The 25,838-nt window shown below is 54.0% G+C and overlaps 4 protein-coding genes across 5 annotated transcripts; 2 read left to right on the top strand and 2 right to left on the bottom strand.

Moving 5' to 3' along the window:
• Positions 1–3,171: 3,171 nt before the first annotated feature.
• LOC125995092 (testis-specific serine/threonine-protein kinase 1-like) lies at positions 3,172–4,272 on the top strand. The gene has a single exon (XM_049764643.1). It carries the CDS (start codon positions 3,172–3,174, stop codon positions 4,270–4,272), a length of 1,101 nt encoding a protein of 366 aa, XP_049620600.1.
• Positions 4,273–5,938: 1,666 nt separating this feature from the next.
• LOC125995094 (testis-specific serine/threonine-protein kinase 2) lies at positions 5,939–7,059 on the top strand. Its single transcript, XM_049764646.1, has 2 exons — positions 5,939–6,872; positions 6,909–7,059. Exons 1-2 carry the CDS (start codon positions 5,944–5,946, stop codon positions 7,057–7,059), a joined length of 1,080 nt encoding a protein of 359 aa, XP_049620603.1. The 5' UTR covers positions 5,939–5,943.
• A 1,635-nt stretch (positions 7,060–8,694) lies between these two features.
• ESS2 (ess-2 splicing factor homolog) lies at positions 8,695–16,882 on the bottom strand. 2 transcript variants are annotated; one of them, XM_049764621.1, is made up of 10 exons: positions 16,723–16,882; positions 14,596–14,764; positions 14,391–14,492; positions 12,420–12,598; positions 12,197–12,314; positions 11,868–12,001; positions 10,640–10,742; positions 10,228–10,337; positions 9,606–9,721; positions 8,695–9,213 (listed from the first exon to the last, which is right to left on the bottom strand). In XM_049764621.1, exons 1-10 carry the CDS (start codon positions 16,867–16,869, stop codon positions 8,934–8,936), a joined length of 1,458 nt encoding a protein of 485 aa, XP_049620578.1. In that variant the 5' UTR covers positions 16,870–16,882; the 3' UTR covers positions 8,695–8,933. The 2 variants fall into 2 exon arrangements, with proteins under 2 accessions (XP_049620578.1, XP_049620579.1); XM_049764622.1 differs by having other exon boundaries at positions 12,420–12,595.
• Positions 16,883–20,799: 3,917 nt separating this feature from the next.
• Positions 20,800–21,876, bottom strand: GSC2 (goosecoid homeobox 2). The gene is made up of 3 exons (XM_049764663.1): positions 21,618–21,876; positions 21,248–21,525; positions 20,800–20,904 (listed from the first exon to the last, which is right to left on the bottom strand). Exons 1-3 carry the CDS (start codon positions 21,874–21,876, stop codon positions 20,800–20,802), a joined length of 642 nt encoding a protein of 213 aa, XP_049620620.1.
• Between the last annotated feature and the right edge of the window lie 3,962 nt (positions 21,877–25,838).

Below are 25,838 nucleotides of genomic sequence, written 5' to 3'. Positions count from 1 at the left end.
CCGCGCAAGATGGCGGCCGTCCTGCTCCGCTCGGCTCCGCTCCACTCCGCGCCGCGCCCCGCCCCCGGCCCCGCGTCACGTCGCGTCTCGTCGCGGGCCATTGGCGGCGCAGGGGGCGGGGTCTGGGCCGCGGTGCCCCCATAAGGGGCGTGGCAGAGGGCGGGCCCACTAAAAACCACGCGTGCGGTTGGCTAAACAGACTGTGTGGGCGGACCAGAGGGCGTGGCCTGGGCTGGAAAACCCGAAAGGGAAAGGGGCGGGGCCGAGGGCGGGCCGACAGAAAACGACGCGTGCGGTTGGCACTGTGTGGGCGGACCAGAGGGCGTGGCTTGAGCTGGACGGCCCGAAAGAGAAAGGGGCGGGGCCAATCCCGCTGAAAACGACGCGTGCGGTTGGTTGAGCAGATGGGTTGGCCGGGGGCGTGGCCTGCACTGCCCGAGAGAGGCGGGGTTTAAGGCCGCCATGGGGCGGAAAAGAAACCGGGGGCGGGACAGATGATAGGCGGGACCACTGGGAAGGACGCGTGCGCGGTTGGCTGCGCAGAGGGGCGGGTCCCAGGGGCGGGGCCTGGGTCTGTGGGACAAACCGTGGACTGGCATGCCAGGAGGGGCCTCCGCTGGAACTTGGACACTGAAAGGGGCGGGCCGAAGAGACAGCATGGAGATAGGGCGTTTGCCTTGCATACAGAAGTACGGTGGTTCGAATCCCGATCCAAAAACCAAAATAAAATAAAATAAAGTAAAAACACTGAAAGGGGCAAAATGCAGATAATCCGCGGGGTAGGGCCATGAAGGGGCTACTTGTCAATCGGGGCAGAGAGTGAAGCAAAAGGGGCATGGGTAGGAACAAAGTGGGGCAGACATGAGGTGGAGCAGGGCCCTATAAAGGGTCTTCACACCTTGCACACCTGCCGCCTCAGAGTGAGCCTTTTTTTTTTTTTTTTTTTTGGTTTTTGGGCCACACCCTGTGACGCTCAGGGGTTACTCCTGGCTATGCGCTCAGAAGTTGCTCCTGGCTTCTTGGGGGACCATATGGGACACCGGGGGATCGAACCGCGGTCCGTCCTAGGCTAGCGCAGGCAAGGCAGGCCCCCTACCTCCAGCGCCACCGCCCGGCCCCCCAGAGTGAGCCTTAAAGTCGTCTTTTCTTAAGGCCCAAGTGCTGTAGAAAAGGGCCAAGGCAAATTGGAGGGAACTGTCTCTGAAGAGGGTCTGGGAGCAGGGAAGGAGGCCCTGCACTGTAAGTACTCGGCAGATGATGCTTTACCACACCACTCAAGATGTCTCAATTTGAGAAGAAAGCCAGGTGCAAGCCCTTCGGGTGTGTGGGAGACTATGGCACAGAGCAGGCCTCTGGAGGGGCCAGCTGTGAGGAGCCATGCTGACAGCAGAGGCCACTGCATGAGAGCACACCCACAGGGGAGGGCTCCAAGTGCTGACCTTGCAGCATCTGGAGGGAACCAGATGACCATGGAAGGAGCGAGAGCAAATAGGGGTGTCCTCAGCAGGATACAGGAAGAAGGACCACCAGTCAAGCATGTGAAGTCTGGCACAGGGTATGAGTTGGGGGAGAAGGGGCTGGAGGTGAGAGAAGAGTATGGGCCAATCCTTTGGGCCTGACCAGGTCTGGCTCCAAAGTCCCCTGCCACCAGCAGTCCTACCCATCCTGGACACTCGGGTCACAGAAGAGAATTTCCTAATATCGGTCCAACAAGGCCAGACCAAATCTGCCTGCTCCTGCCCCTTCAGTATGGCCAGAGCAGGACACAGATGGGTCTGTGAGCAGACGGCTCTCGTGTTGCACAATGGTCCCTGTGTCGCATCCACAGTTGTCATCCCAGGAACAACTCCCTGGGAATCTTTTTTTTTTTTTTTTTTTTTTTTTGGTTTTTGGGCCACACCCGTTTGACGCTTAGGGGTTACTCCTGGCTATGTGCTCAGAAATCGCCCCTGGCTTGGGGGGACCATATGGGACGCCGGGGGATCGAACCGTGGTCCTTCCTTGGCTAGCGCTTGCAAGGCAGACACCTTACCTCCAGCGCCACCTACCCGGCCCTCCCTGGGAATCTTGACTCTCAAAAAAACAATCCCTGCTGGTTGTTCCACCAGGTCTCTCCCCAAGAACTTCTTTGAGACTGACGAGCAATGTTTCCGGTGAAGAGAAAAAAGTGGAGTAGACACCCCAGTCTGCCATGAAGGGACCTGACAAAACACTGAAATCTCTGCCCCTGCAGGCCCCCCTCTTCTACCACTGCTTCTGGCTCCATCTTATGGCCCATAGGATATTAGCTTCACATGCACATCATCAAGGGCAGCCAGAGATAAAGCAGGAAGACAGAGAAGTCATCTATGCTTTCCCCTTACATCTCCAGTGCCTGGTGAGGTCATTGTCTCTTTGAGGTAGCTCTCTATGTGTCTCAGTTTCCAGGCACCAGCCCTCCCTTCTCCCTCCTTTCTGGATTTTAAGCCACAAAGTTTTTTAGTTTAGGAGCATACCCAGTGCTCAGTGATCACTCCTGGTGATGCTTGGGGTGCTGGGATTCAAACCAGGGTTGGTCACGTGCCAGTCTTTATTCCTTGTATAACTAACCACCACCACTCTTGGACCCCCCCCCCATGCTGCTTCTTTGGGTCACCACTTCTTTGGGGGCTGGGGAGTTGGGCCACACCCAGCTGTGCTCAGGGCTTACTCCTTATTCTGCACTCAGGGATCAGTCTGGAGGACTCAGATGACCATAGGGATGTCAGGGATTGAACCTGGGTCAGCAGTGTGCAGGGCAAGCACTCTACTCACTGGCTCTGGCCTACCACTTCTCAAGCTGTCTCCAACATGTCCCCCATAGCACAGCATCTTTCCTACCTCAGGTCACAGCCAAATGTGAAGCTGCTCTCTGCTCACTTTCATTCTGCTCCTGCCTACTGGCTAGACTTCAGGGGTTCCAAGCCCAAGTGGCTGAGGCCAAAGCCTCATTTCCCCAGAACCTTCCTTTGTGACTTCACCCACTGAAGTCACCTGGGAGATAATGCTCAACGTTCCAGCCCAGAGTGTTGGCCTTTGGGAAGCAGGGGACAACAGGCCTGGCCAGCCCAGCAGACTGTCCAGACTGTAAATGGCCCATGTCCTGCAGGGATGTAGAGGGCAGTCTCACAGGCACTGGGCTCTCCTGGCACTATGGATGATGCTGCCGTACTCAAGCGGCGAGGCTACATCGTGGGGATAAATTTGGGAGAGGGCTCATACGCAAAAGTCAAATCCGCTTATTCTGAGCGCCTCAAGATCAACGTGGCGATCAAAATCATCGACCGCAAGAAAGCCCCCGCCGACTTCTTGGAGAAATTCCTTCCCCGGGAAATTGAGATTCTGGCCATGCTAAACCACAGCTCCATCATCAAGACCTACGAGATATTCGAGACGTCCGATGGCAAAGTGTACATCGTCATGGAGCTCGGTGTCCAGGGTGATCTCCTTGAGTTCATCAAGACCCGGGGAGCCTTGCATGAAGAGGATGCTCGCAAGAAGTTCCACCAACTTTCCTCAGCCATCAAGTACTGCCATGATCTAGATGTTGTCCACCGAGACCTCAAGTGTGAGAACCTTCTCCTTGACAAGGACTTCAACATCAAGCTGTCGGACTTTGGCTTTGCCAAGCGCTGCCTGCGGGATGAGAGTGGCCGGCTGACATTGAGCAAGACTTTCTGTGGGTCTGCGGCCTATGCGGCCCCAGAGGTGCTGCAGGGCATCCCCTACCAGCCCAAGGTATATGACATCTGGAGCTTGGGTGTGATTCTCTACATCATGGTCTGTGGCTCCATGCCCTACGATGACTCCAACATCAAGAAGATGCTGCGCATCCAGAAGGAGCATCGCGTGAATTTTCCCCGCTCCAAGCACCTGACGGGTGAGTGCAAGGACCTCATCTACCGCATGCTCCAGCCAGATGTCAACCGGCGGCTGCAAATTGACGAGATCCTCAGCCACTGCTGGGTGCAGCCCAAGACACGGGGCCTGTCCTCTGTAAACATCAGCAAGGAGGGAGAGACTTCCCGAGGTGCTGAATCCTGGACCTCTGAACAACCTGGAACTGAAAATAAGTCTGCTTCCAAGATGGACACCGAGGAAGAGCCAAAGCCCGCAACACCTTCTGAAACCAAAGCCCAAGAGCCTACATCATCAAAGCATACTGAAGTCTTAGTTCCTGCTGCTGACCAGCGTCCAAGCAAGGAGAAAGAGGAAGGGGTTACTCCCATGCAGCCTCCAGAGACACACTCCTAGTGAACCTTTCTCAGCCCAGGGGGCTGACAGGCAATAAAACAAGAGCTCATGGCTTCCAGCCAGAGCTTCGAAATAGCCATGGGGCCGTCCAGAGAAGGAAGGCAGTCTGGGATGAGCCACTATTTTCTGTTTCCCTCCTCCCTCCCCGTGAGCTTGGTAACCCACATGGCTAGAGAAGCAATAAATCACTATATTAATGTAGTCCCCAAGGTGAACGTTCTTCCCTGACTGACTGCACTCCCTTGTCCATGAAGAGGGGAGCTCTGCAATGTCTTGCCTCCCTCACACACACCCCACAGGGGCCCTGGGAGCTGTGGTAGGGGGCAGGTAAGAAAAGCCTGGGAAGGGTGGCTTCCTGCAGAAAAGCAGAAAAGGGGTCCCTTCTGCCTTCAGGGCTGACCTGGGCTCAAAATCCCCCCTACACTGCAGTTTAACTGATGGTCAGTGGTGATGGGGGTTTTCTACATACAGACCTAATTCTCATGCCCTCCTGAATGGAGGAAACTGTTCTCTCTGTTCTGCCCACCAGGGACTCCCCCATGTTTGGCCAGCACTTAGTACTTTATGGTACCTTTATGGTCATTCCCTAGCCTAAGAAATGTCAGACACTACATATTGTGGGGCTCAGCCCCAGCCTGCGTGTGTCCCTCGGAGCAACATCCGATTCACTTTCATCCCAGGTACCAAAGAGAGTCTGAGATACAAACGTGTGGGTCCTGGTATAGTTGTATGTGGGATAGTTACATTGAACCTATGTTCAATCCATGGCAACCCATATGGTTCCTCAAGCACCACCAGGAGTGATTGAGTTCAGAACTAGGAGAAACCCCTGAGCAGTGCTGATCCAGAAGTAACCACTATTTCTGAGTGACCCAAGAAGGTAAAAGAAAAGAGAAAGGCCATAGTTCTGCCCTGGTTCCTGCTCTGACAGTCCTCACCTCCCTCCTGATGGGGATAGGCCATTCTTAGAACCAACCCACTCCTCGCCCTGCCTGGAACCTGGCTAATCCTCTGGCCAGTGCCAATCCCCCAGGACACACACTGCCCACCTGCTCAGGCCTAGGGGCCCTGCAGCACCACTGGCCTGTGTGTGTCAGCATCCACCTCACCACTGTTGAGTCACTGTGCTCAGTCAGCCGGCTCTCAGCACCAGGCTTGGACCTCCACATTCCCACCTAGCTTGGTCAGACCAAGGCAGTTCCTCCTAGATGGGGTTGCAGGACTGGACCTCCTCGGACCAGAACCAATGCAGGGCCAGTCCCTAGTGCCAAGGAATGAGCCCTGGGCTGATGGTCTGACAGAGGCTGGGGACTAGGCACACTTTTCCAGGCTTGCCTTGAGATGGGGAATCCACTGTGAGGAGTGGCAGGGGGTTACCAGAGACCTGGGGCTGCTTCCTTCCTGCGGAGGGGGTGCAGGTGCTCCTACCAAGCTGGCCTGGCTCCCAGGGTTCTAGGGTGCAGTCCCTCCAGTCCAGTCCCCACTGACAGCAGCCAGCTTTATGACTTCACATGCTGAAGTCACGGAGAGACAATGCCAAGCGTTCCACCCCCCCTCCAAGTCTGGGCCCACCCAGGCACATAGCTCCCTACAGTGCACATGAGGACGATGCCCGCTGGCACATGTGGGGAGGGGATGTAGAAGGCGGCAGCGCCAGCCGCCCCTGGCACCATGGATGATGCCGCGGTCCTAAGGAAGAAGGGTTACATCGTGGGTATCAATCTCGGCAAGGGCTCCTATGCTAAAGTCAAATCTGCCTACTCCGAGCGCCTCAAGTTCAACGTGGCGGTCAAGATCATCGACCGCAAGAAAACGCCCACGGACTTTGTGGAGAGATTCCTTCCCCGGGAGATGGACATTCTGGCCACGGTGAACCACCGCTCCATCATCAAGACCTACGAGATCTTCGAGACGTCTGACGGGCGCATCTACATCGTCATGGAGCTCGGTGTCCAGGGCGACCTCCTCGAGTTCATCAAGTGCCGGGGAGCCCTGCATGAGGACGTGGCTCGCAAGATGTTTCGTCAGCTCTCCTCGGCCGTCAAGTACTGCCATGACCTGGACGTTGTCCACCGAGACCTCAAGTGCGAGAACCTTCTCCTTGACAAGGACTTCAACATCAAGCTGTCCGACTTCGGCTTCTCCAAGCGCTGCCTGCGGGATGGCAGTGGGCGCATCATCCTCAGCAAGACCTTCTGCGGGTCTGCGGCCTACGCAGCCCCCGAGGTGCTGCAGGGCATCCCCTACCAGCCCAAGGTGTACGACATCTGGAGCCTGGGCGTGATCCTCTACATCATGGTCTGTGGCTCCATGCCCTACGATGACACGGACATCAAGAAGATGCTGCGCATCCAGAAGGAGCATCGCGTGGATTTCCCCCGCTCCAAGAATCTGACGGGCGAGTGCAAGGACCTCATCTACCGCATCCTGCAGCCCGATGTTAACCGGCGTCTGCACATTGACGAGATCCTCAGCCACGCGTGGCTGCAGCTCCCAAAGCCCAAAGCCATGTCTTCCTCCTCCTTCAAGAGGGAGGGAGAAGGCAAATACCGGGCTGAGTGCAAACTGGATGCCCGGCCAGGTGCACGGCCCGAGCATCGGCCTGAGCACCGGTCCGAGCACAAGCCTGAGCATAGGCCCGACCACAAGCTGGGGGTCAAACCCCAGCACCGGCTGCTGGTGGCGGCTGAGAATGACGACAAGGTGGAGGAACGGCTGGCCGAGACCTCTAGAGCCAAAGACAACCATCACACTCCCGGAATGGAGCCAGGGAAAGCGAGCACATAGCATGCAGAGGGCCGAGGGGCGTGGCGCATGGACCGCACCCACGTAAGCGTAGGCAGGTAGGAGCTGAAGAAGGCACAGGTGCAAGGAACAAGTAAAATCGGTCAATTAAACCACTATTTTGATTACGTTCTATTAGCTTTCTTCCACTTAGTAGCAAAGACGTTCATTACTGACCGCCAAATAAACCACAGAGTGAATATAAGCATCGAGAGTGGCCCCTGCGGAGTCTTTTTCTCGAGGACTCAGCCAACCGCCCTCCTGCAGTGTGGGGTCTCCGGGGGGTAGGTCCAGGGCACGGGGTCCCAGCCTAGGCAGACTCGCAGTGAGGCCTGCTAGGCACCAAGGACCATGGCTGAAGCCCCCCACCAGGCCCTGCAGTGCTTAGCAGGCATTTGCCACCACTTCCGAGAGAGTGACTCAAGCTGGCCCTTCCACTTGGCATACGGCCCTTTCTGCGATCTGCCTTGCTGCCATCTCCATGACTGGCATCTGTGAGTTTAAATCCCATCCCCCTGGGGCCACACTAATCCAGGCCCTCCTGTCACCCTGGACAGCAAACCTGCCCCCTTCCTGCTGATGTGTCACTCGGCTGCACACTCCCCATCCCAACTGCCAGTCCACGGCAGCACTAACCTATAGGAGGCCTGACTGGGCACTACTTCCTCAGTATCTTATTCATACGTCCAACATTACCCCCCAGTTCCTGGGGGTGGGTTCTCTTGGGCCCAAGCCCACCTTTCTCAACCCAAAGCAAGCACCTCAAAAGTGGTTTTCCCAGGCTGGAGCGATAGATAGCACAGCAGGTAGAGTGTTTTGCCTTGCATACAACCAACTTGGGGTCAATCCTCTGAGCACCACCGGGAGTGATTCCTGAATGCAGAGCCAGGAGTAACCCCTGAGCACTGCCAGATGTAGCAACAACAACAACAACAACAACAACAACAAAAGTGGCCTTTCCACATGGGTAGCCTATTCTTGAGTCCATACTCACCTGCCAACCCAGCAGCTGGCAGGAACAAAGGCCACAGGGTCCAGGCTGGCAGCAGGTATAATGCCAGCACACAGGAAGTCCCACCAGGAGGAAGTGAGGGCTGAGCATGGGCGGGGGGGGGGGGGGGGGGGGGGGGGGCGGGCGGGGGGGAGCTTCTCCCAGCAGTGAATCAACAAGCCCCGTGACTCTCGGGCACCAGGTCTTGGGTCCCAGACTATGACTTTGGACACTGTGTCCAGGGGACCATCGTGGGAGCTCCAGAGGTTGGGTGACTCAGCAGCATAAGGCAAGTCGGGCCTGGGTGCCCTGGGACAGAGGCAAACAAGGAGCAAGCTGAGACAGTGGGCAGCAGGGTCTGGAAAACCATGGGACCAGGGGAAGGTGCAGTTGGGGCTCAGCCATCCTCATCTGGAGACCTGTAGGCTGGCTCCCCAACCTGCCCCCTCTAGCCCAGAGCACAAAAGCTGGGGTAAGGAAGTGAAGAATGGAACAGAGACCTTCCAGCTCAGAGTTATGGGCCCTAGGGCGTGCAGCCATGATCAAGGCAGCAGGAAAGGATCCCTACCTCACAATGTCCCCCTAACTTTTGGCCCTTCTGAGCCTGAGGCGTCACCCACTAGGTAATGCGAGAGGGACAGCCAAGCCACGTGTCCAAGGTGCTCTTTAATGAGAGCCAAGTAGAAAGAGGTGGGACTCACAGGAGAGGCTCCGAGGGGGCACAGGAAGAGACGCCGAGGCCTGGTTTGTCCGGTGCCAGCACCTTTCTTCTAGATCTCCTGTGAATCAGTGCCTAGGTCTGGATCTGCAGAAGGCCATAGTCCATTGCGGGGCGGAGGCCCACCCTGCAGGCTCCATGCAGATTCCATCCAATTTGGGCCTGGGCCTAAAAGAAGTCTGAGGCTTTCCGACGCGCCGGGAGCTGCAGCAAGTTGTCTGTGATGGAGGCCGGGTCCTGGCTGAGGGGGGTCCGAGTAGCTGAGCCAGGAGCGGGTGTGCTTGTGGGTGTCTGGGGTCCACTAGCTGGAGTCTTGAGGTGGGTGGAGCGAGCTGGGGATGGGGTGTAGCTGGCCCGCAGGGCCCGGTCTGTATACTTGCTGGTTGTCCTGCTCACAAGTCGCTGTAAGGCTGGAGACATAGCGGGGCTCAGGCCCTTGGGAGTGAGGCTAATAAGAAAAACAAGATTAGGTTGGACCAGGCCCTGAATCAACAGGACTTCCCTTCACGCCAAGGGAAAAAGAAGAAAAGACAGTGCCTCACTGGGACTTGGACCCTGCAAAATGCTGGTCCAGGCAGCAAGCCCAGCTCTGAGGGAAAATGACAGCACACCACTGTCCCTGGGGCAACGAGGAACTGTCTTCACAGGGCAGGCCATTGCTCTCAGCAGAGGGCCCAAAAGGGGGAGAAGGAACGCAGAAAGGGGCCAAGTCCTGGCTTACAGGGCCATGCTCCTGGCTAGAGGATCTGAACCCTAGGTACGTCCAGGATCAGGGAATGGGGGTGGTAGGGAGAGGGAGTGACATACACCTCTCCAATACAGGTCAGGCTGCCCCCTCACCTGGCCAGGTTCTCCGTCACTCTACGAAGAGCCTCCTGCTTCTTAGCCCGGTTCTTGGCAGCAGCCTCATTGGCCATCTTCAGCCCCAGCCGTTCCCTTCGTCCTGGCTCCAGGATCTACAAGGCAGCAGCCCCTCACTGTTGAGAGTGCTCCTCTGCATCGTGCCCTCGCCCCAACAAAGCCTCCGTGCTCCCAGCTTGTGGAAATCTCACACTTCAGTCTCCCCAATAAACTATGCAGACTGGACTGGGGCATCCCGCCGCCCACAGAGATCACCTCCACTGACAGCACCTGCCACCCAGCTGCCTTGTCCTACCCCACCCTGAAAACAAGAGCCTGAAGCTGCTTCAGCAAGGGTGCCAAGTCCTGGTGTGCAGCCAGAGGACAACGCAGCATCTTCTTGCTGACAGCCAGGCGTCTCCTGGCTTCCAGGAGGGGCCCCACCACCCTGCCTTGGTGATTGCTCACCCCTCCCAAGTCCTCCCCATCTCACCAACCTGCCTGTCATCCTGCCCCAGGACATCCTGCACCCCAGTTCCCCCGCCAGAGCTTCTGCAGAGCCTCAAAGGCTCTGGCTATGTCTCCCTTTAGCCCTGTCAGGGCTCCCCTGACCATGGCCTACCTTGAAGGCTGGCCCCGGCGTCCTATCCACGTAAGGTGTTTCCGACCCTTCCACTCTCAAGGGGGTGTTCTCCACCTCCCCCCAGGTCATGAGCGGGGACTCACTAACACCTGCAGAGAGAGTACCCATACCTCCTCAGTCATGGGAGACAGGTGGGAACATACCTGGCCCAGACCCTCAGAGCACCCTGCTAACAAACACCGAGGCAGGCCTGGCCCACTTTCCTCCCACCCTCCCGAGACAAGCTGCTGTCTTCCCACCCTCTGGCAGGAAACAGCAGCTCAAGCCAAGCAAACAAGGGTCCTGCACTGAGGACGCTCCACCTGGGGGCAGATGGCTCTTCACCCAGGTGAGGCAGCCAGGCAATCCCATCTGGGGGTGGGGTTTGAATTCCCAAAGGTCTGTTTCTCACCAGGAGCTGGAGATGGAGTGGCAACAAATCCAAATCCACCCACTCGGGGGGATTCCTGGGGGATCAGTTCCTTGCCGTCAGGACCCACCTTGCCTTGTTTGTGCTGGAGCAAGCAGAGAGGTTAGTGTGAGAAACAAGCGTGTTCTTTCCAGCCAGGCGGCGCAAGGCGTGCACAGTGTGCAGACACTACAACAGGCAGAGTCGGGGTCCCAAAGTGGAGGAACAGCCCTCAGGTGAAAGAGAGGAAGGATCTTGTCCTCTCACAGCACTAAGCACCAGGCAGAGAGGCTTTGCAAGCCAGAGCAGCTCTCCTTGCTGTCCAGGGCAGTGCGGAGACCCTCAACTGAGGCCCACATGGGCTACTTTTGGATTCTCCCGACTAGGTCCTTGACTGGGATTGAGCTGACCAGGAGCCTGTGCCTAGCTGCTCTCGTCTTCCACCTATGAATACAGAGCTACTGCATAGAACCATCCTTCCCACCGCTTCCCAGCCTACAGCCTCTGGGCTTTATCCAGAAGCACCTCCAGCCCCTAAAAGTCCTGCCCAGCCTACACCAACGCACAGGTGTGGGAATGGTAAGTCTGGGGCAAGGGATAATGTCAGGATCCAGCTCAGGCCTAAGCCAGGCCACTGAGACACACTCCCGGCTCAGCAGTTTCTCTTCTCTTATACCCTGGACCCGGGGGGTGGTACAGATCTGAGGCCCCAAAATATGCCTGACTGAGATAGTGCCCACAAAAACCACACAGGCTGAGAAAAACTCAAGAGTCGTGCCTCACAGGCTCCAACTAAGAGGCACAACCATGGGGGTCGGAGAGATAGCATGGAGGTAAGGAATTTGCCTTGTATACAGAAGGACGGTGGTTCGAATCCCGGCATCCCATATGATCCCCCGAGCCTGTCAGGAACGATTTCTGAGCATAAAGCCAGTTGCCAGGTGTGACCCAAAAGACAAAATAAATAAATAAAGAGGCACAACCAATGGGATTGGGGCAACAGTACAGCAGGTAGAGTACTTGCCTTGCACATGGCTGACCAGGGTTCAATCCCTGGTACCCCACAGGTTTCTCTGAGCCCCACTAGAGCCACTCAGAACCAGGACTAAGACCTGAGCAAAGCAAACTGTGACTCTCCCACCCAGAAAAATTAAGAAGGAAGGAGGGAGGGAGAAGAAGAGGGGCAGCCAAGGCTACCTGCACACACAGCCTCTGCAGGGCTGTCGTTCACCTGTGCATTGAGGGCAGCAGCCTGCTGCAGCTGGGACCTGCTCAGAGCCTGGCTGAAGGGGTCCCTGAGGAAGCGAGTGTTCTTATGCACCACCTGTCTGGGCTTCTTAAACAGCTGGTCTTCATCTGGAACACCTGAGGAGCAGTGCGGACAGCAGTGGGTATCAGGCACAGGACTGCGTTCAGGTACCATAGAATGGGGGGCAGCGGGGAGGGTGTCTCTCCCAGCTGACTGCACACACCGATCCACATTGCCCTGAGACAGACCCAGAGCCCAAGGGCCTGGAAGGAAGGGACACCCCCACGCATCCATGCCTCTGGTCCACTAACCTTCTGGGTAGTACATGAGGGAGTTCTTGGCCTTGTACTTCCAGGTCTCCACACCCGCCTGGCTGCTCTCGATGGCCTGGTGCTCTGCTGACGGGAGGGCAAGGTTATCTTTCTGCCTCTGCATCACAGGGGGAGAGGGAGGGTGAGAGAGGCCCTTAGGCACTGCCCACCTGGGACTCCCCCCACCTGAGCTAGAGCCCACAATTGCTGCACCCCAGGACACCTTCTCAAACTCCTCCTCAGCCTGGTAGAGCCAAGCATGGCGCGCGCGGTTCTTCTCTTTGGCCACTTCCATGATCTCCTGGAAGGAAGCATTGTCCTCGCTTGTGTACCGGCTCAGGAAGGCATCAAGGTTGGGCAGGGCCTCCTTCTCCGTCTCTTCCTCCTCAGCCATATCTCCTGCTCAGGGGGTGACAAGACCAGGACCCAAATAAACACCTCCTTGGAGCCGAAAGGTTCCAGAAACCATGGCACCTGACCAGCAGGTTGGACACCCATCCTTCTATGGGGCATGTCTTGAGACTCCACACTGTCACAGAACTAACCATTCTAGTTGCCTAGAAAAGCTAAGCGACATGGGACAGATTCAGAGCAAAAGAGTGGGTGACCACAGCAGGTCTACCCCACCCGAAGAGCATTGTCCTCAAGGTCCTACAGCCAAAGCCTCCACAGGGGGCTTTCCTTCCCTCCTAATGTTTATGCTCTGTGGCTCTCTCAGCCTGCTGGGAGGGGTGCTGAACCAGGGCCTCAGGGCACAGAGTCACTGCTACTGCCCAGCCCACCCTCCACTCTTTCTACCTCCAGTGAAAGCAGTGTGCCCAGGAGGCAGTTCTATTCCAGAGTCACATCAAAGGAAAAATCCCCTACTACCCTACATTAACACTTGTATCCTGCCAAATGACAGTTTCAATACATGCTACTCATTCCTTTGCACAAAGTTCCAGTCCTGACATCAGAGAAGTGGGAAAAATGAGTCATGCCTCATTCTACAACTGCAAGGCAGATGCGGCCTCAAACCAAGTGTCCTGCCTGTTGACCGAGAGTGGAAGTGGTTCCCATTCCTAAATAGTATCTAATAGTACTATTTATCTGTTTTGTTTTGAGAACATGCCTGGTGGCATTTGACAGTGCTCCTGAGACTGTGTGTGGTGCTGGGACTTGAATTTGTGTTATGGCCGCAGGCAGATGCTAAGCAAATGCCTTAACCCCTGTATTATCTCTCCAGCCCCTCTTTGGTTGGTAGAGGAGTTTTCTGATTAGTGTAAAGAAGCATATTTCAGGAAAACAACCTATACATTGTCTTATGATTCACTGCAAATCAGAACCAAGCCTCAGACATGAATGCTTTTAGAGCAGTTTTAAAACAGAAAATATCAGGTTAGTGGGAGCAGAGAACACAGCAGTTTGGAGCATAATAGAGAAGAGCTCACTGACCGACTGTATGTGCACTGACATTCTGCTGACTGAAGTCCTGATCAACTGTGAGGAAGTGCTACTCATGCATAACAGGACTCCTGGGCTTTTCCTTGAATCACTCCCACCCCCCATAAAATCGAGAAGTACCAGAACTCCCAGAAAATAGACTGAAGACAACTTGTTTGGCTATCCACACATGCTGTGTGCTGTTCTAAATAAAGGTCACAGATGGGAACAAGAAAAAACACGTGCATGGAACAACCACAAGCAGAAAGGGGTCTGTGAGAGTCAAGTTATGTGATGAGCAAACTAAGCCAGGCAGGAGGGCACAGGGTCCTGGACGTGCTGGGACTTTACCCTCTATCCTCTACTTTATCAGTAGAGGTGACATCAGGGCAGAGATGTGAAGGGATAGGCATGAGTCACAAAGAGAGAGGGGCCAACTCAGAAGACACCAGTACAGAGGTCTGAGGCAGCTTAGGGAAGTGGCAAGGACAGGACCCTATGAGGTCCAGGAGACTCTGGGATGGGGGTGGAGGGAAACTGGCAGTGAGTAGTCTGGTGAGAGCCAGCAACTCTACCATTCCATAGGGTCAAAGAGCCATCCCACCTGTAGAAGCCACACCCAGAGCTTTCACTCTATAGAACAGGCCTCTTTGACTTTGGGCTGCCATTCAGACTCCTCCAGAAAACACAAAGCTGTTCTGGACTACTCTTCTAGGGCCATACAGGGGGTATTAACAAGGGATCTAACATTTCAGAGAAAGTGGGCCCTTACCATCACCTTCCTCCAAACCTCGGCCTCGACCTCGGGGCTTGGCACCCACCATTCCAGTGCCTGTATGCACCTCAGGGGTTTCGAATGTGGCTGGAGTCACATCTGTAGGAAGAGGGGACAAAATGAACATAAGCCTGAAACAAAAGTTCAGCAAATGCTCACTCTTCCTGCAACTGGGGTGGTGTGGGGTGTGTGTGGCTCTTACAAGGTGGAGGAGGCTCTCGAGATATCTTGCCCAGGGCAGAGCCAAATTTGATGGCAATCTGGCGCATCCGCTCCAAGTCTCCATTCTCCTCAGCCTCCAGATACTCCTTCTGTGCCTGCAGCTTCTCCACATCAGGAAAGAAGTCTCTCTGGATGACAGTCTGAAGACCCTATGGGACAGAGCGACTGGAAGTTCAAGCTGCCATCAGGAGAGGCCACCTATCGCTCTATTGACATGCCTAAGATGCTTGATGACCACACACCCCCATACAACTTGTCTTGCACTTTTTTACAAGGATGCCCACCCCAGGGGCCTTGCTGCAACACCATTCATTACTCTGATCCTGACTCTCAGGGAACGCTTCTTAAAGTAATAGGTCATTCTCATTTGCTGGCTCCACTTGTGCATCCATGGGACCAATGCCGATGTTGTCATCTTCAGTCTGTGTATGCCTTTCTTGGGGTGGGAGAGAGGGTTTAACCCGAATCTGTTTTCTGGGTGATGGGTCTCCACCCACACCAGCGCTAGCTCAGATGCCCAACTCTGCACCTCCAGATGGACCAACCTTGCTGGGTTTTGTTTTGTTTTTGTTTTTGTTTTTTGTTTTTTTTGGGTCACACCCGGTGGTGCTCAGGGGTTACTCCTGGCTGTCTGCTCAGAAATAGCTCCTGGCAGGCACGGGGGACCATATGGGACACCGGGATTCGAACCAACCACCTTTGGTCCTGGATCGGCTGCTTGCAAGGCGAACGCCGCTGTGCTATCTCTCCGGGCCCTGGTTTTGTTTTTATGGTCACACCCGGCAGCTTTCAGGGGTTACTCCTGGCTCTATGATCAGAAATCGCTCCTGGCAGGCTCGGGGGACCATATGGGATGCCGGGATTCTAACCACCATCCTTCTGCATACAAGGCAAATGCTCTACCTCCATGCTATCCCTCTGGGCCCCAATTTTGCTGTTAAGTGGCGCATGCAGTGTACCAGCTGTCCACAGTGCCAGAGGCAGCACCTGATTGTAAAGGTCTGAGACATACTACAGTGAATCCCCGAAGGTTTGCCCGCTCACCCAACAATGTTGCTGTCTTTGCACTTCCGACTATCTTTCTTTTTCTTTTTTTGGTTTTTCGGGCCACACCCATTTGATGCTCAGGGGTTACTCCTGGCTAAGCGCTCAGAAATTGCCTCTGGCTTGGGGGTACCATATGGGACGCTGAGGGATCGAGCCGCGGGTCGCGGTCCTTCCTTGGCTAGCGCTTGCAAGGCAGACACCTTACTTCTAGCGCCACCTCACCGGCCCCATGCACTTCCGACTATCACCTTCTAGAAAATTCTTTACCACCAGTCTTCCAATCTGTCAAAACCCTACTTGTTTCCTAAGGAAATCTTGCTCTCCTGAGCCACCAGCACATATCAACATAGCTGCCCCATCTCTTCCCAAGGAGGGCCTCAAAGATACTTCCATCATCGTGGGGTTTGTCTGGACACCTATTTGTGTCCACAAAGGGGTCACGGACTCCATGAGGATGGCCACACACAACCCAGGACGAAGGAGCAGAGTGAAATCTGTAGCAGCGGGGGCCAGAAGTGACTGGCGTGTGCACCTGGGTCAGAAATCGCTCCTGGCAGGCTCAGGGGACCAGAGGGGGATGCCTGGATTCGAGCCCCCGTCCTTCTGCATGCGAGGCAAACGCCCTACATCCATGCTATCGCTCCAGCCTTGGTGTTTTATTTTTATGTGTGTCTTTATGAGAGGGCGGGTGTTTGGGCCCCTCTTAGCAATGCTTATGGGGCGATCCTTAACTCTGCTCAGGAGTGACCCCTGCCAGTCCTTAGGGGACCAGATGTGATAGAAGTGATAGTGGGAATTCAACCAGAATCATCTGCTTGCAAAACAAACACCTTATCTCCTATCTTTCCAGCCCTTATTTCTTTTTTCTTTTTCTTTTTTGGTGTTTGGGTCACAACCCAGCAGCACTCAGGGGTTACTCCTGGCTCTACGCTCAGAAATCGCTCCTGGCAGGCTCGGGGGAACATCTGGAATGCCGGGATTCGAAGTATCGACCTTCTGCATGCGAGGCAAACGCCTTACTTTCATGCTATCCCTCCTGCCCACCCCGGGTCCTACTTACCTCGATGTATTCTTCCTCCTCCAGGACCCGCTGCTTGCCCGCCACAGTCGTCACAGCCTCCTCCGCTGCACGCTTCTTCCGTGGCCCTGCCGCGGCCGCGGAGAGCAACAAGGCCCGGGCCGAGGCTCCGGGAGTCTCCATCGCCATCCCAGGACCTCTCCGGCGGCGTCCTGTGACGTCACAGGGTCGGGAAGGGGCGGGGAAAACTAGATCGCGCAAAGTGCGCATGCGCCTCACACAGCCGGCCAATAGGAAAACGGTGCGTTCCTGGGGCCGGCAGGCGCTTTTTGATGACGTCGACTAGCCCGCCCCCCCCACCGCGGTGGTCCTGTGCATTTAACGTTGTGAGCGCCAGGGGGCGATGTGTGTTGTTAGTTGGTCGTGCGTTTGGGAAACATTCTATCGCTTCTGAATGGAAACAGTTCTTTAGAATTCCACTTTCTTACAAATAAGCGCTGCGTTTATGTTTCTCTATGACCCACAAGAACACCTTTCACGAAATTTTCTATATATGCGTTTTAAAGCACACAATTTTTTCGTATGCACTTTTTAATTTATTTATTTATTTATTTATTTATTTATTTATTTATTTTTATTTTTGGGCCACACCCGGCGGTGCTCAGGGGTGACTCCTGGCTGTCTGCTCAGAAATAGCTCCTGGCAGGCAGGGGGACCATATGGGACACCGGGATTCGAACCAACCACCTTTGGTCCTGGATCGGCTGCTTGCAAGGCGAACGCCGCTGTGCTATCTCTCCGGGCCCCTGTATGCACGTTTTAAAGTGTTTTTTTTTTTTTTTTACTCAAATATTACACCATCCCAAGGCAAATTTTTTCTATTTTATTTTTTTATTTCTATTTTTTCTATTTGATTTTTATAAAATAAAATACTACATCTCAATAAGAAACTCCTGGTTAAAAAATTAAATCCAGGGTCAGAGAGATAGTATAACAGGTAAGGTGCTTGCCCTGCGCTCAAGTCGCTCGAGTTTTCAACTTCAGCATCTCATATGGTCCCTGAGCACTGCCAGGAATGATGCCTCAATGCAGAGCCAGGAGTAACATTGCTGTGTGTGCCCCCCTCAAAAAAAAAAAAAAAAAAAAAAAAAAAAAAGGCCCGGAGAGATAGCACAGCAGCGTTTGCCTTGCAAGCAGCCGATCCAGGACCAAAGGTGGTTGGTTCGAATCCCTCCCCCGTGCCTGCCAGGAGCTATTTCTGAGCAGACAGCCAGGAGTAACCCCTGAGCACCGCTGGGTGTGACCCAAAAACTAAAAAAAAAAAACAAAAACAAAAACAGAAAACAAAAACATTTCCTAGACCCTTGAAAGCCATAGGGGACTTCCCAGGAAAGGGTTAATTCTCCTTGAAGGGGGAAATTGCCTAAGCATTTTTTCCCCTTGGTTTTTGGACCACACCTGGCCGTGCTCAGGGGTTACTCCTGGCTGTCTGCTCAGAAATAGCTCCTGGCAGGCACGGGGGACCATATGGGACACCGGGATTCAAACCAACCACCTTTGGTCCTGGATCGGCTGCTTGCAAAGCAAACGCTGCTCTGCTATCTCTCCGGGCCCTGCCTAAGCATTTTTTCTCAGAAAGGATCAGTCATGTTTTCAAAGAAAGGTTGTGAATTACATTTAACCAAGTACATTAGACCCTAAATTTTGTGGTGATTTATTCTCTAGGAATGTCTTTATGGTTCCTTCCCTCCTGCTGTTTACAATGAGATCAAGAAGGCAAGTCTGGGTTAGGTCATCCACTAATAGGTGTTCCAAATGCAGCAAACATATGCAAGGAAGATTTTATATACATGGGGACTCTGACAGAGGAGGCATTCATGGGAAGTTTTACTTGGCTGGAAGAGGTTGCAGATACAGAAAAACATGCATAAATGTGGTGCTGCAGGCAGAGCAAGAGCAAAGATCCAGTATCAGGAGAGACAAGACTATAAAGTGCCAGGATCCGGGGCCCGAGAGATAGCACAGTGGTAAGGTGTTTGCCTTAGACGCAGAAGGACAGTGGTTCGAATCCCGGCATCCCATATGGTCCCCCGAACCTGCCAGGAGTAATTTCTGAGCATAGAGCCAGGAGTAACCCCTGAGCGCTGCCGGGTGTGACCCAAAAACCAAAAAAGAAATAAATAAACAGATTTAAAAAAAAGTGCCAGGATCCATATGCAGTGCGCTTACACTTGAGGGGCAAAGCCAGTCTGCATTCAGCTTGGTGGTCACAGTGAGGGAGATTTTCTTTCACTCCAGGTTCGTAGTGAGGTAATCAAAGGGCAGCAGCACATAAATACCAGCTCTAGGGTAAAGATTTGGGATAGGGATGTTGATATGGCAGAGAAGATGGTAATCAGAGCCTTAGGGTAGAGATACTGGAGATGAAGGAGGGCAACAGGATCAGCCCAAGGACACCAGTGTTAAAGGCCATCTGTCCACACAGCAAGACAAAAAGCAGGAAGGCAGAATAGTCACCCATCCCTCAAAGGTGGGGCTCTGATGATGGGCTGCCCCAACAATGACAAATAGCCACTCAGATCAAGACTCATGGATCTTGAGGTAGCCAAAAGGGTGTAGCCCTGAGAGAGGTATGTGGAGATGAATCTGCCTTCCCAGAAGCCCAAGCAGGGTCAGGCAGCGCTGGTTGGGAGACAGTGACTGCTGCATGGAGTCCAGTCCAGCTTTGGATAGACCCAGAAATGCTCCTTTTTGTTTCGTTTTGTTTTGGGGCCACACTCTACAATGCCCATGAGGTATCTTTGGGTGCACTCAGGAATTACTCCTAGCAGTGCTCAGGAAACCATATGAAATGTTGGGGATCAAACTCAGGTCAGCCACATACAAGACAATTTCCAATACTGCTCCTTTTATGCTGGGCCTCCTTCTAGACACCCATTCCCTCCAGGACCTCTAAGAATGCAGAAGGAGGTTCTGAAGCCAGATGAGAAGGCTACTGGGGGTTCTGGACCTCCTATATGAGACTATTTGGAGAATCAAAATCATTTCTCACATCTTCACTCTGGAGCCAGGATGACAGCAAAGAGATAATGACTTGGCAGAGGCAGAGGCATGTCACCCCAGTGGAAGATCTTGTCCCACTAGAGAGCAGAGATGGTGGGAGGAATATACACAGCTTGGGACTCCCTCAAGGAACAAAGCCAAGGCCTGTCCCTCCATCCCCGAAACAGACCAACACCATACAGTCTTCCCAGGCCCAGGGAATTAGGCCACATTCCACAGAGGAATATGTTCTGCTCCATCACTCCCTGGCCTGAGAACTCCGTGGGTTGTTCCTCAAACATACTGAACCCTAGTCTGAGAAGTGGGAGGAGAGACAGGTGGGGGGGCACAGGATGGACCCAAGGCACTGTAAGATCCTAGACCAGCTCGAAATTGTTTGTAGCAGCTTATTTATTTTTTGGCATTTGCCCAAGGCTCAAGATTAAGGAGTTTGGGGCTGGGAGAGGTTTCTTAGTATGAACTCCTCCAGTATGATTCTCTGGGTCCTGCAGATGAACCGTTGACTGGTGGAAAAGGAAAAGCGAGTGACAACAAAAGGCTTCTCAACTGCCCAATAGCAAAAAAGTAACACAAAAACCAACCAACTGCTTCATAGTGTTGAGATGTTTCAGTCAGCGCCACTCAGCATTCCTAGACTGAAAGGGGTGGTGGGTGGAAATTCTAAGCAGCCCACTTTAGAAGGAGAACCAGAAAGATGTTGTACCCCGGGAAACATGGACACTACCCACTCTGCTTCAGGAAGTGGGAGGGTGAACACTGGGAATTCAGCACATCACCCTCACCCCCCAGGGAGACAGGTCTGCACTCGGAATTTGGGATCCCAGTAGTGGCAAAACTCCTGTCCTAGGTGTCCAGTGGTAAGATGAGGAAGCTGACCTGCTTTTTGCCCACTATGCCTCTCCTGCCTGAGAACAGCCAGCCCTCTACCCCCACCTGCAATGGAGGAATGGAACACAGAGGTGCTGCAGCTGTGCCCAGCACCAGGCGTGTAGGAGAGCGGCTGTCCTCTTCCTCCACCATCAGAAGAGTCAGTCTTTGATCCTGAATCCAGGAACCTCAGCAGCTGTCTTTGGGGAGTTTCTTGGCCCCGTGCAGGAACCTGGTGGACGCGGATGCGCGCTTCTGATGTCGCCACTTGGCCCGGCGGTTCTTGAACCAGACCTGAGAAATGGCACTGGTGAGGGAGGCCCTGTCCCAAAGACCATGTTTAACCATCTCTCCTGGGCCCACAGTCTCCTTCAACAGCAGGCGAAGAGGATAAGGTGATCCAGGCTCAAAACCTGCACTTTCCTGTACCGCCTCTGCCGACTCTCGGCCCGCAGGAGCACCTTCCTACCCGCCCTCCCACCTCCCCGGGTGGGGTGTCCCTTTTGCCTCTTGGGCACCCCTCTGAGATTCTGGAAAATCCATTCTGGTTGTGCAATTAATTCGCTTAGCCCAAAGTGAAGGGAGGAAGTCCAGCTTTCACCCCGCGCGCTGAACTTTCTTTCCTGCACCCACCTACCTCCACGCGCTCCTCGCGCAGACGGATGCGGCCTGCCAGGCGCTCCCGCGTGCCCACGTCGGGGTACTGGTTCTGCACGAAGAGCGCCTCCAGAGCTTGCAGCTGCTCCTCGCTGAAGATGGTGCGATGACGCCGGGTGCGTCTTTGCGGGCCGGGACCCCCGGAGCTGGGCAGCGTCCCAGAGCCGCCCCCCGGGGGCGCCGGTATCGGAGGCGGCGGTGCCAAGCGCAAAGGCGCAGCGGCGGGTCCCAGCCTGAGCGCCCACGGCAGGCGCGATCCTGCGGGGATCCAGGATCCAGTTGGGCACCCACTGGTGGGTGTGGTGCCCGTGGGGTCCCCGAGCCACCCACCCACCCACCCACTCACTCACCTAGCCCTGCGACTGGCTCCGGGGGCCCGCGGGGACCGCAGCAGCAGCAGCAGGCGCAGGGCGCAGCCTCCGGCGTGCCGGGCTCCCCTGGCAGCGGCGCGGGGCTCTGCGGGCCGGTGGGCTGCGTTGGTGGCCGTGCGGCCCGGCTCGGACTCGGTGTGCTGCTGCCCTCGGGCCGGCTGGCGAGGATGTGCTCGATGGAAAAGGGGCAGGGCCGCCCGGGACCCCGGAGGCTCGCCGTGCCCACCGCCTGTGCCATGCCCAAGCTCGGCTGGCTGGCTGGCTGGCTGGCAGCCGCTCCCGGAGGGAATATTATATACGTCGGGGAAGGAACGCGCCCTAATCCCCAGACCGCTCGCCCGCTGAGTGGGTCCGAGCCGGCTAATCCATCCACGCCGGCCCGGAGCGCGCTAATCCTCCGGCTGCAGCTGCAAATCCGCACCGCATCGGCACGCGGGGGCTGGCCGGGCAGCACGGTGGGGGCGCGCGGGATGCCCTCGGTGCCACCCCTAGGAAGAGGCTGGCACCAAGTGCGGGCGAGGAAAGAACATATTAGGGCGCTGCGCACTGCTTGGGGAGCCCTGGCGGGTCTCCGAGTTCTCTGGGGGTGGCCCCAATCCTGGAGGTCCCGGGACCAGGCAAAGGTATGGGGAGCCTCAGCTCCCTTGTTCCAACCTCTGCAGTCAAATCTGGAGAAACCCACCCAGCCCACTCGTGGCCCACAGCTCCCGGGATCCAAACCAGTGATGCCCCATGAGCAAATTTGCGTGGTGCAAATTCCTGGACACTCCCCCCCCCCCCAACGATTCAGTCTTTTTGGAGATCCAGATTCAGTCTCGCTGGGAAGATCTCAGCACTCGACCAGTTGCTCCAACTGGACTGTGTCAAACCTCTTTGGACTTCTTTATTGGCTTTTGGGTCACATTCGGCAGCACCCAGAGGTTACTCCTGGCTCTACTCTCAGCAATCGCTCCTGGCAGGCTCGGGGGACCATATGGGATGCCGGGATTCGAACCACTGTCCTTCCGCATGCAAGGCAAACACCCTACCTCCATGTTATCTCTCCAGTCCCATAAACCTCTTTGGACTTCTGTGTTGACTCCACTTGGCCATCAAAGTGTTTGTTCTGATGCCAAAATCTGGAGGTGTTCAAGGAGACCATGTGGTTTGGGGTATCAAAACTGGGCATCCAGGAGTTAGAGGTGCTAAAGCTGGTAGGGCACTTATTTTGCAATCAACTGAGAAGACCCACCAATATTGATCCCTGAAAGCCCCGAGTATCGCTGGATGTGGCCCCCAAACCAAACTAAACCAAACCCAAACATACCACACAACAAACCTGGGCTTCCAACACTCACAGCATATGCTAACTCTGTGGATCCCAGAGAGGACACTTTGAAGTGTGAGAACTCGTTGATAACAACTTCCTGGCATGGAATTTCTCAGTTAGTAGCCTGGCTGCAGGCTGACTGCTCTGGCCCCACACAGCCCATCTTCCGTTTTGTTAGTGAATGCCCCTACCAGTCTTTATCCTTCACCTCACAGAACTGCATGCTCCAGGTGAGAGCAAAAAGGTATATAGAGTCTGAAGGCCATGGTTAAAAGGGCTGGAGAATTAAAAAACAAAAAAAACTGGAACAGGACTGATAGCACAGCAGTAGGGCATTTGCCTTGCACACAGCCAACCCAGGATGGACAGTGATTTGAATCCTGGCATCCTATATGGTTCCCTGAGCCTGCCAGGAGCGATTTCTGAGTGTAGAGCCAGGAGGAACCCCTGAGCGCTGCCAGGTGTGACCCAAAAACCAATAAATAAATAAATAAATAAATAAATAAATAAATAAATAAATAAAGTTCACATGAACCTCTAGGAGATAGATCAAAAGGCTGGAGTACATGATTTGCACATAGGAGACCCAGGTTTGATCCCCAGCATTACATGATCTCCAGAGTCCAGTAATTGTTATAACCCCTGAGCACAATTGTGTGTAAACCAAAAACCAAAACAATAGTGAAATATTCTGGGCTGAAAAGATGGTCCATGCTTTGCACATGGGAAGCAGCACTCAATCTCAAGCATTACATTGGCTCCCACCAACTATCAGGTGTGGCCCCAAAACAAGAAAACGAAGTCAACACAAACTTGCCACATGGGCCAAAAGTTACATTTTGGATATCCCTCCTTCCTTCCTTCCTTCCTTCCTTCCTTCCTTCCTTCCTTCCTTCCTTCCTTCCTTCCTTCCTTCCTTCCTTCCTTCCTTCCTTCCTTCCTTCCTTCCTTCCTTCTTTCTCCCACTCCCTCCCTCCCTCCCTCTCTTTTCTTTCTTATTCTTTCTTTCTTTCTTTCTTTCTTTCTTTCTTTCTTTCTTTCTTTCTTTCTTTCTTTCTTTCTTTCTTTCTTTCTTTCTTTCTTTCTCACTCTTTTTCTTTCTTTCTTTTTCTTTCTTTCTTTCTTTCTTTCTTTCTTTCTTTCTTTCTTTCTTTCTTTCTTTGTTTCTTCTTTCTTTCTCTCTCTCTCTTTCTCTCTCTCTCTTTCTATCCTCTCTTTCTTTGTTTTTATTTTTTAATTATTTTCTTGTTTTTTCAGCCACACCCATTGATGCTCAGGGGTTACTCCTGGCTATGTGCTCAGAAATTCCTCCTTGGGGGACTATATGGGACACCGGGCGATTGAAACTCGGTCCATCCTAGGCTAGCACGGGCAAGGCAGATGCCTTATTGCTTGTGCCACCGCTCCAGCCCCAGGATATTTCTTCTTTCTGCTCATATAAAGAATCTGTGTTCCTCAGCCTCAATGCATATGCTCATCCACTGCTGAGTGGTCAAGCAGTCAGGGCCCTGGGACATCCTGGCTCTCCGCAGTCTGGTGCTGATGGAAAGAGAACAGTCTTGAAAGCCTGCACAGGGCAATAGTCTTGATCTGCACCTTCTTCCAAAGGCAACAGCAGGGTAGTGGAGAGTTGGTTAGGTCAGGAGGGAGACTGTGGAATGTGGGAGATAGGAAAGGGGAAGAAGGCCCTGGAATATGGGACAACTTTGAGTGAGGTCAGGGTACTCAGCCTCACCTGCCAAAAGGTTCCCAGGGCACTTTTTCCAATGTGGCCTCACTCAGCCTGCTCTACTTCACATTTTCTCACTGCATTCACACCCTTCAGGACTCTCTGGTTGGTCATTACTTCTGGGCAGGCACACATGAGAGAGGAAGACAATGTGGACTGAGTGTGGCTTCATCGTAGGGCTCTGTCTGGGGGCTGCAGAGCTGGCTCAGCCATAGAGTATTTGCCTTGTCTGGGCTTGATCCTGGAAACACACACACACACACACACACACACACACACACACACACACACACACACACACACACACCATGTCTGTTCCCTCTTCCCCCACCTTTTCTTTCTTTTCTTTTCTTGTTTGTTTTGTTTTTGGGCCAACCCAGTGGTGCTCAGGGGTTACTCCTGGCTCTGTGCTCAGAAATTGCCCCTGGCAGTCTTGGGGGACCATATGGGATGCTGGCACTCTGGGCTCTGCCCCAACCTTTTCAAAATCCACCTCCCCAAAGAACTGCTTGTACCTCTGAAGGGCTGGTGGGGAAGCTATCTGCCCTCCTCCAGCTGAAATGGCTCTAATGTAATATGAGCATGACAATATGGAGGGAAACGTCAGAATACCTAGTTGTCCCAGCTCTCAGGATCTGAGTCTGGGGATAGTTGTCTATATGGAGACTGTTACTTGCTGACATATGACTTGACAGCAGCGCTAGGTTTTGGTGTGTGTGTGTGTGTCTCCTATCATGTCCCTGATGAGGGCCCCCACTCTGGGACCCAGACCCTAGTCCAGGATAGGCAGGCAGATTCCCCAGTGTGGAGAACAAAGTCTAGACGCGTGTGTTCTACCAACTAGAATGGGATGGTATCATACCAAGTGGCCCAGCTCTGTGGCACGCTGGCTCTCTAGATACCTTTACCCTATTTCCTTATCTACAAATATCTAGTGTTTGTTCTATCAGAGCCCCAGAAACCAGCCAGCTCAACTGTTTACTGCAACCTGAAGTCCTTGTGTTGCAACAGATATGACTACTCTCTGGAGGGATAGAAACAGTACAGCAGGTAAGGAACTTACCTTGAAAACCTTTTCCTTGGGTGAGATCTCTGGCATCCCATATGGTTTCTAGAGCACAACCAGTAGTGATTCCTGAGTGCAGAACTCCTAAGTATCATT

Source organism: Suncus etruscus, chromosome 17, assembly GCF_024139225.1.
Source record: "Suncus etruscus isolate mSunEtr1 chromosome 17, mSunEtr1.pri.cur, whole genome shotgun sequence".
Taxonomy (NCBI): Eukaryota; Metazoa; Chordata; class Mammalia; order Eulipotyphla; family Soricidae; genus Suncus; species Suncus etruscus.
This window is presented reverse-complemented; position numbering and strand designations above follow the sequence as displayed.

Coding starts and splice junctions, on each gene's coding strand:
- LOC125995092 (XM_049764643.1), top strand. CDS start 3,172: ATGGATGATGCTGCCGTACTCAAGCGGCGAGGCTACATCGTGGGGATA.
- LOC125995094 (XM_049764646.1), top strand. CDS start 5,944: ATGGATGATGCCGCGGTCCTAAGGAAGAAGGGTTACATCGTGGGTATC. Junction 6,873..6,908: donor GGTGCACGGCCCGAGCATCG/GCCTGAGCACCG, acceptor GCCTGAGCATAG/GCCCGACCACAAGCTGGGGG.
- ESS2 (XM_049764621.1), bottom strand. CDS start 16,869: ATGGCGATGGAGACTCCCGGAGCCTCGGCCCGGGCCTTGTTGCTCTCC. Junction 14,493..14,595: donor TCGAGAGCCTCCTCCACCTT/GTAAGAGCCACA, acceptor CTCTTCCTACAG/ATGTGACTCCAGCCACATTC. Junction 12,599..14,390: donor AGGTTTGGAGGAAGGTGATG/GTAAGGGCCCAC, acceptor TCACCCCCTGAG/CAGGAGATATGGCTGAGGAG.
- GSC2 (XM_049764663.1), bottom strand. CDS start 21,876: ATGGCACAGGCGGTGGGCACGGCGAGCCTCCGGGGTCCCGGGCGGCCC. Junction 21,526..21,617: donor GGAGCCAGTCGCAGGGCTAG/GTGAGTGAGTGG, acceptor GGATCCCCGCAG/GATCGCGCCTGCCGTGGGCG. Junction 20,905..21,247: donor TGCGCGAGGAGCGCGTGGAG/GTAGGTGGGTGC, acceptor GCCATTTCTCAG/GTCTGGTTCAAGAACCGCCG.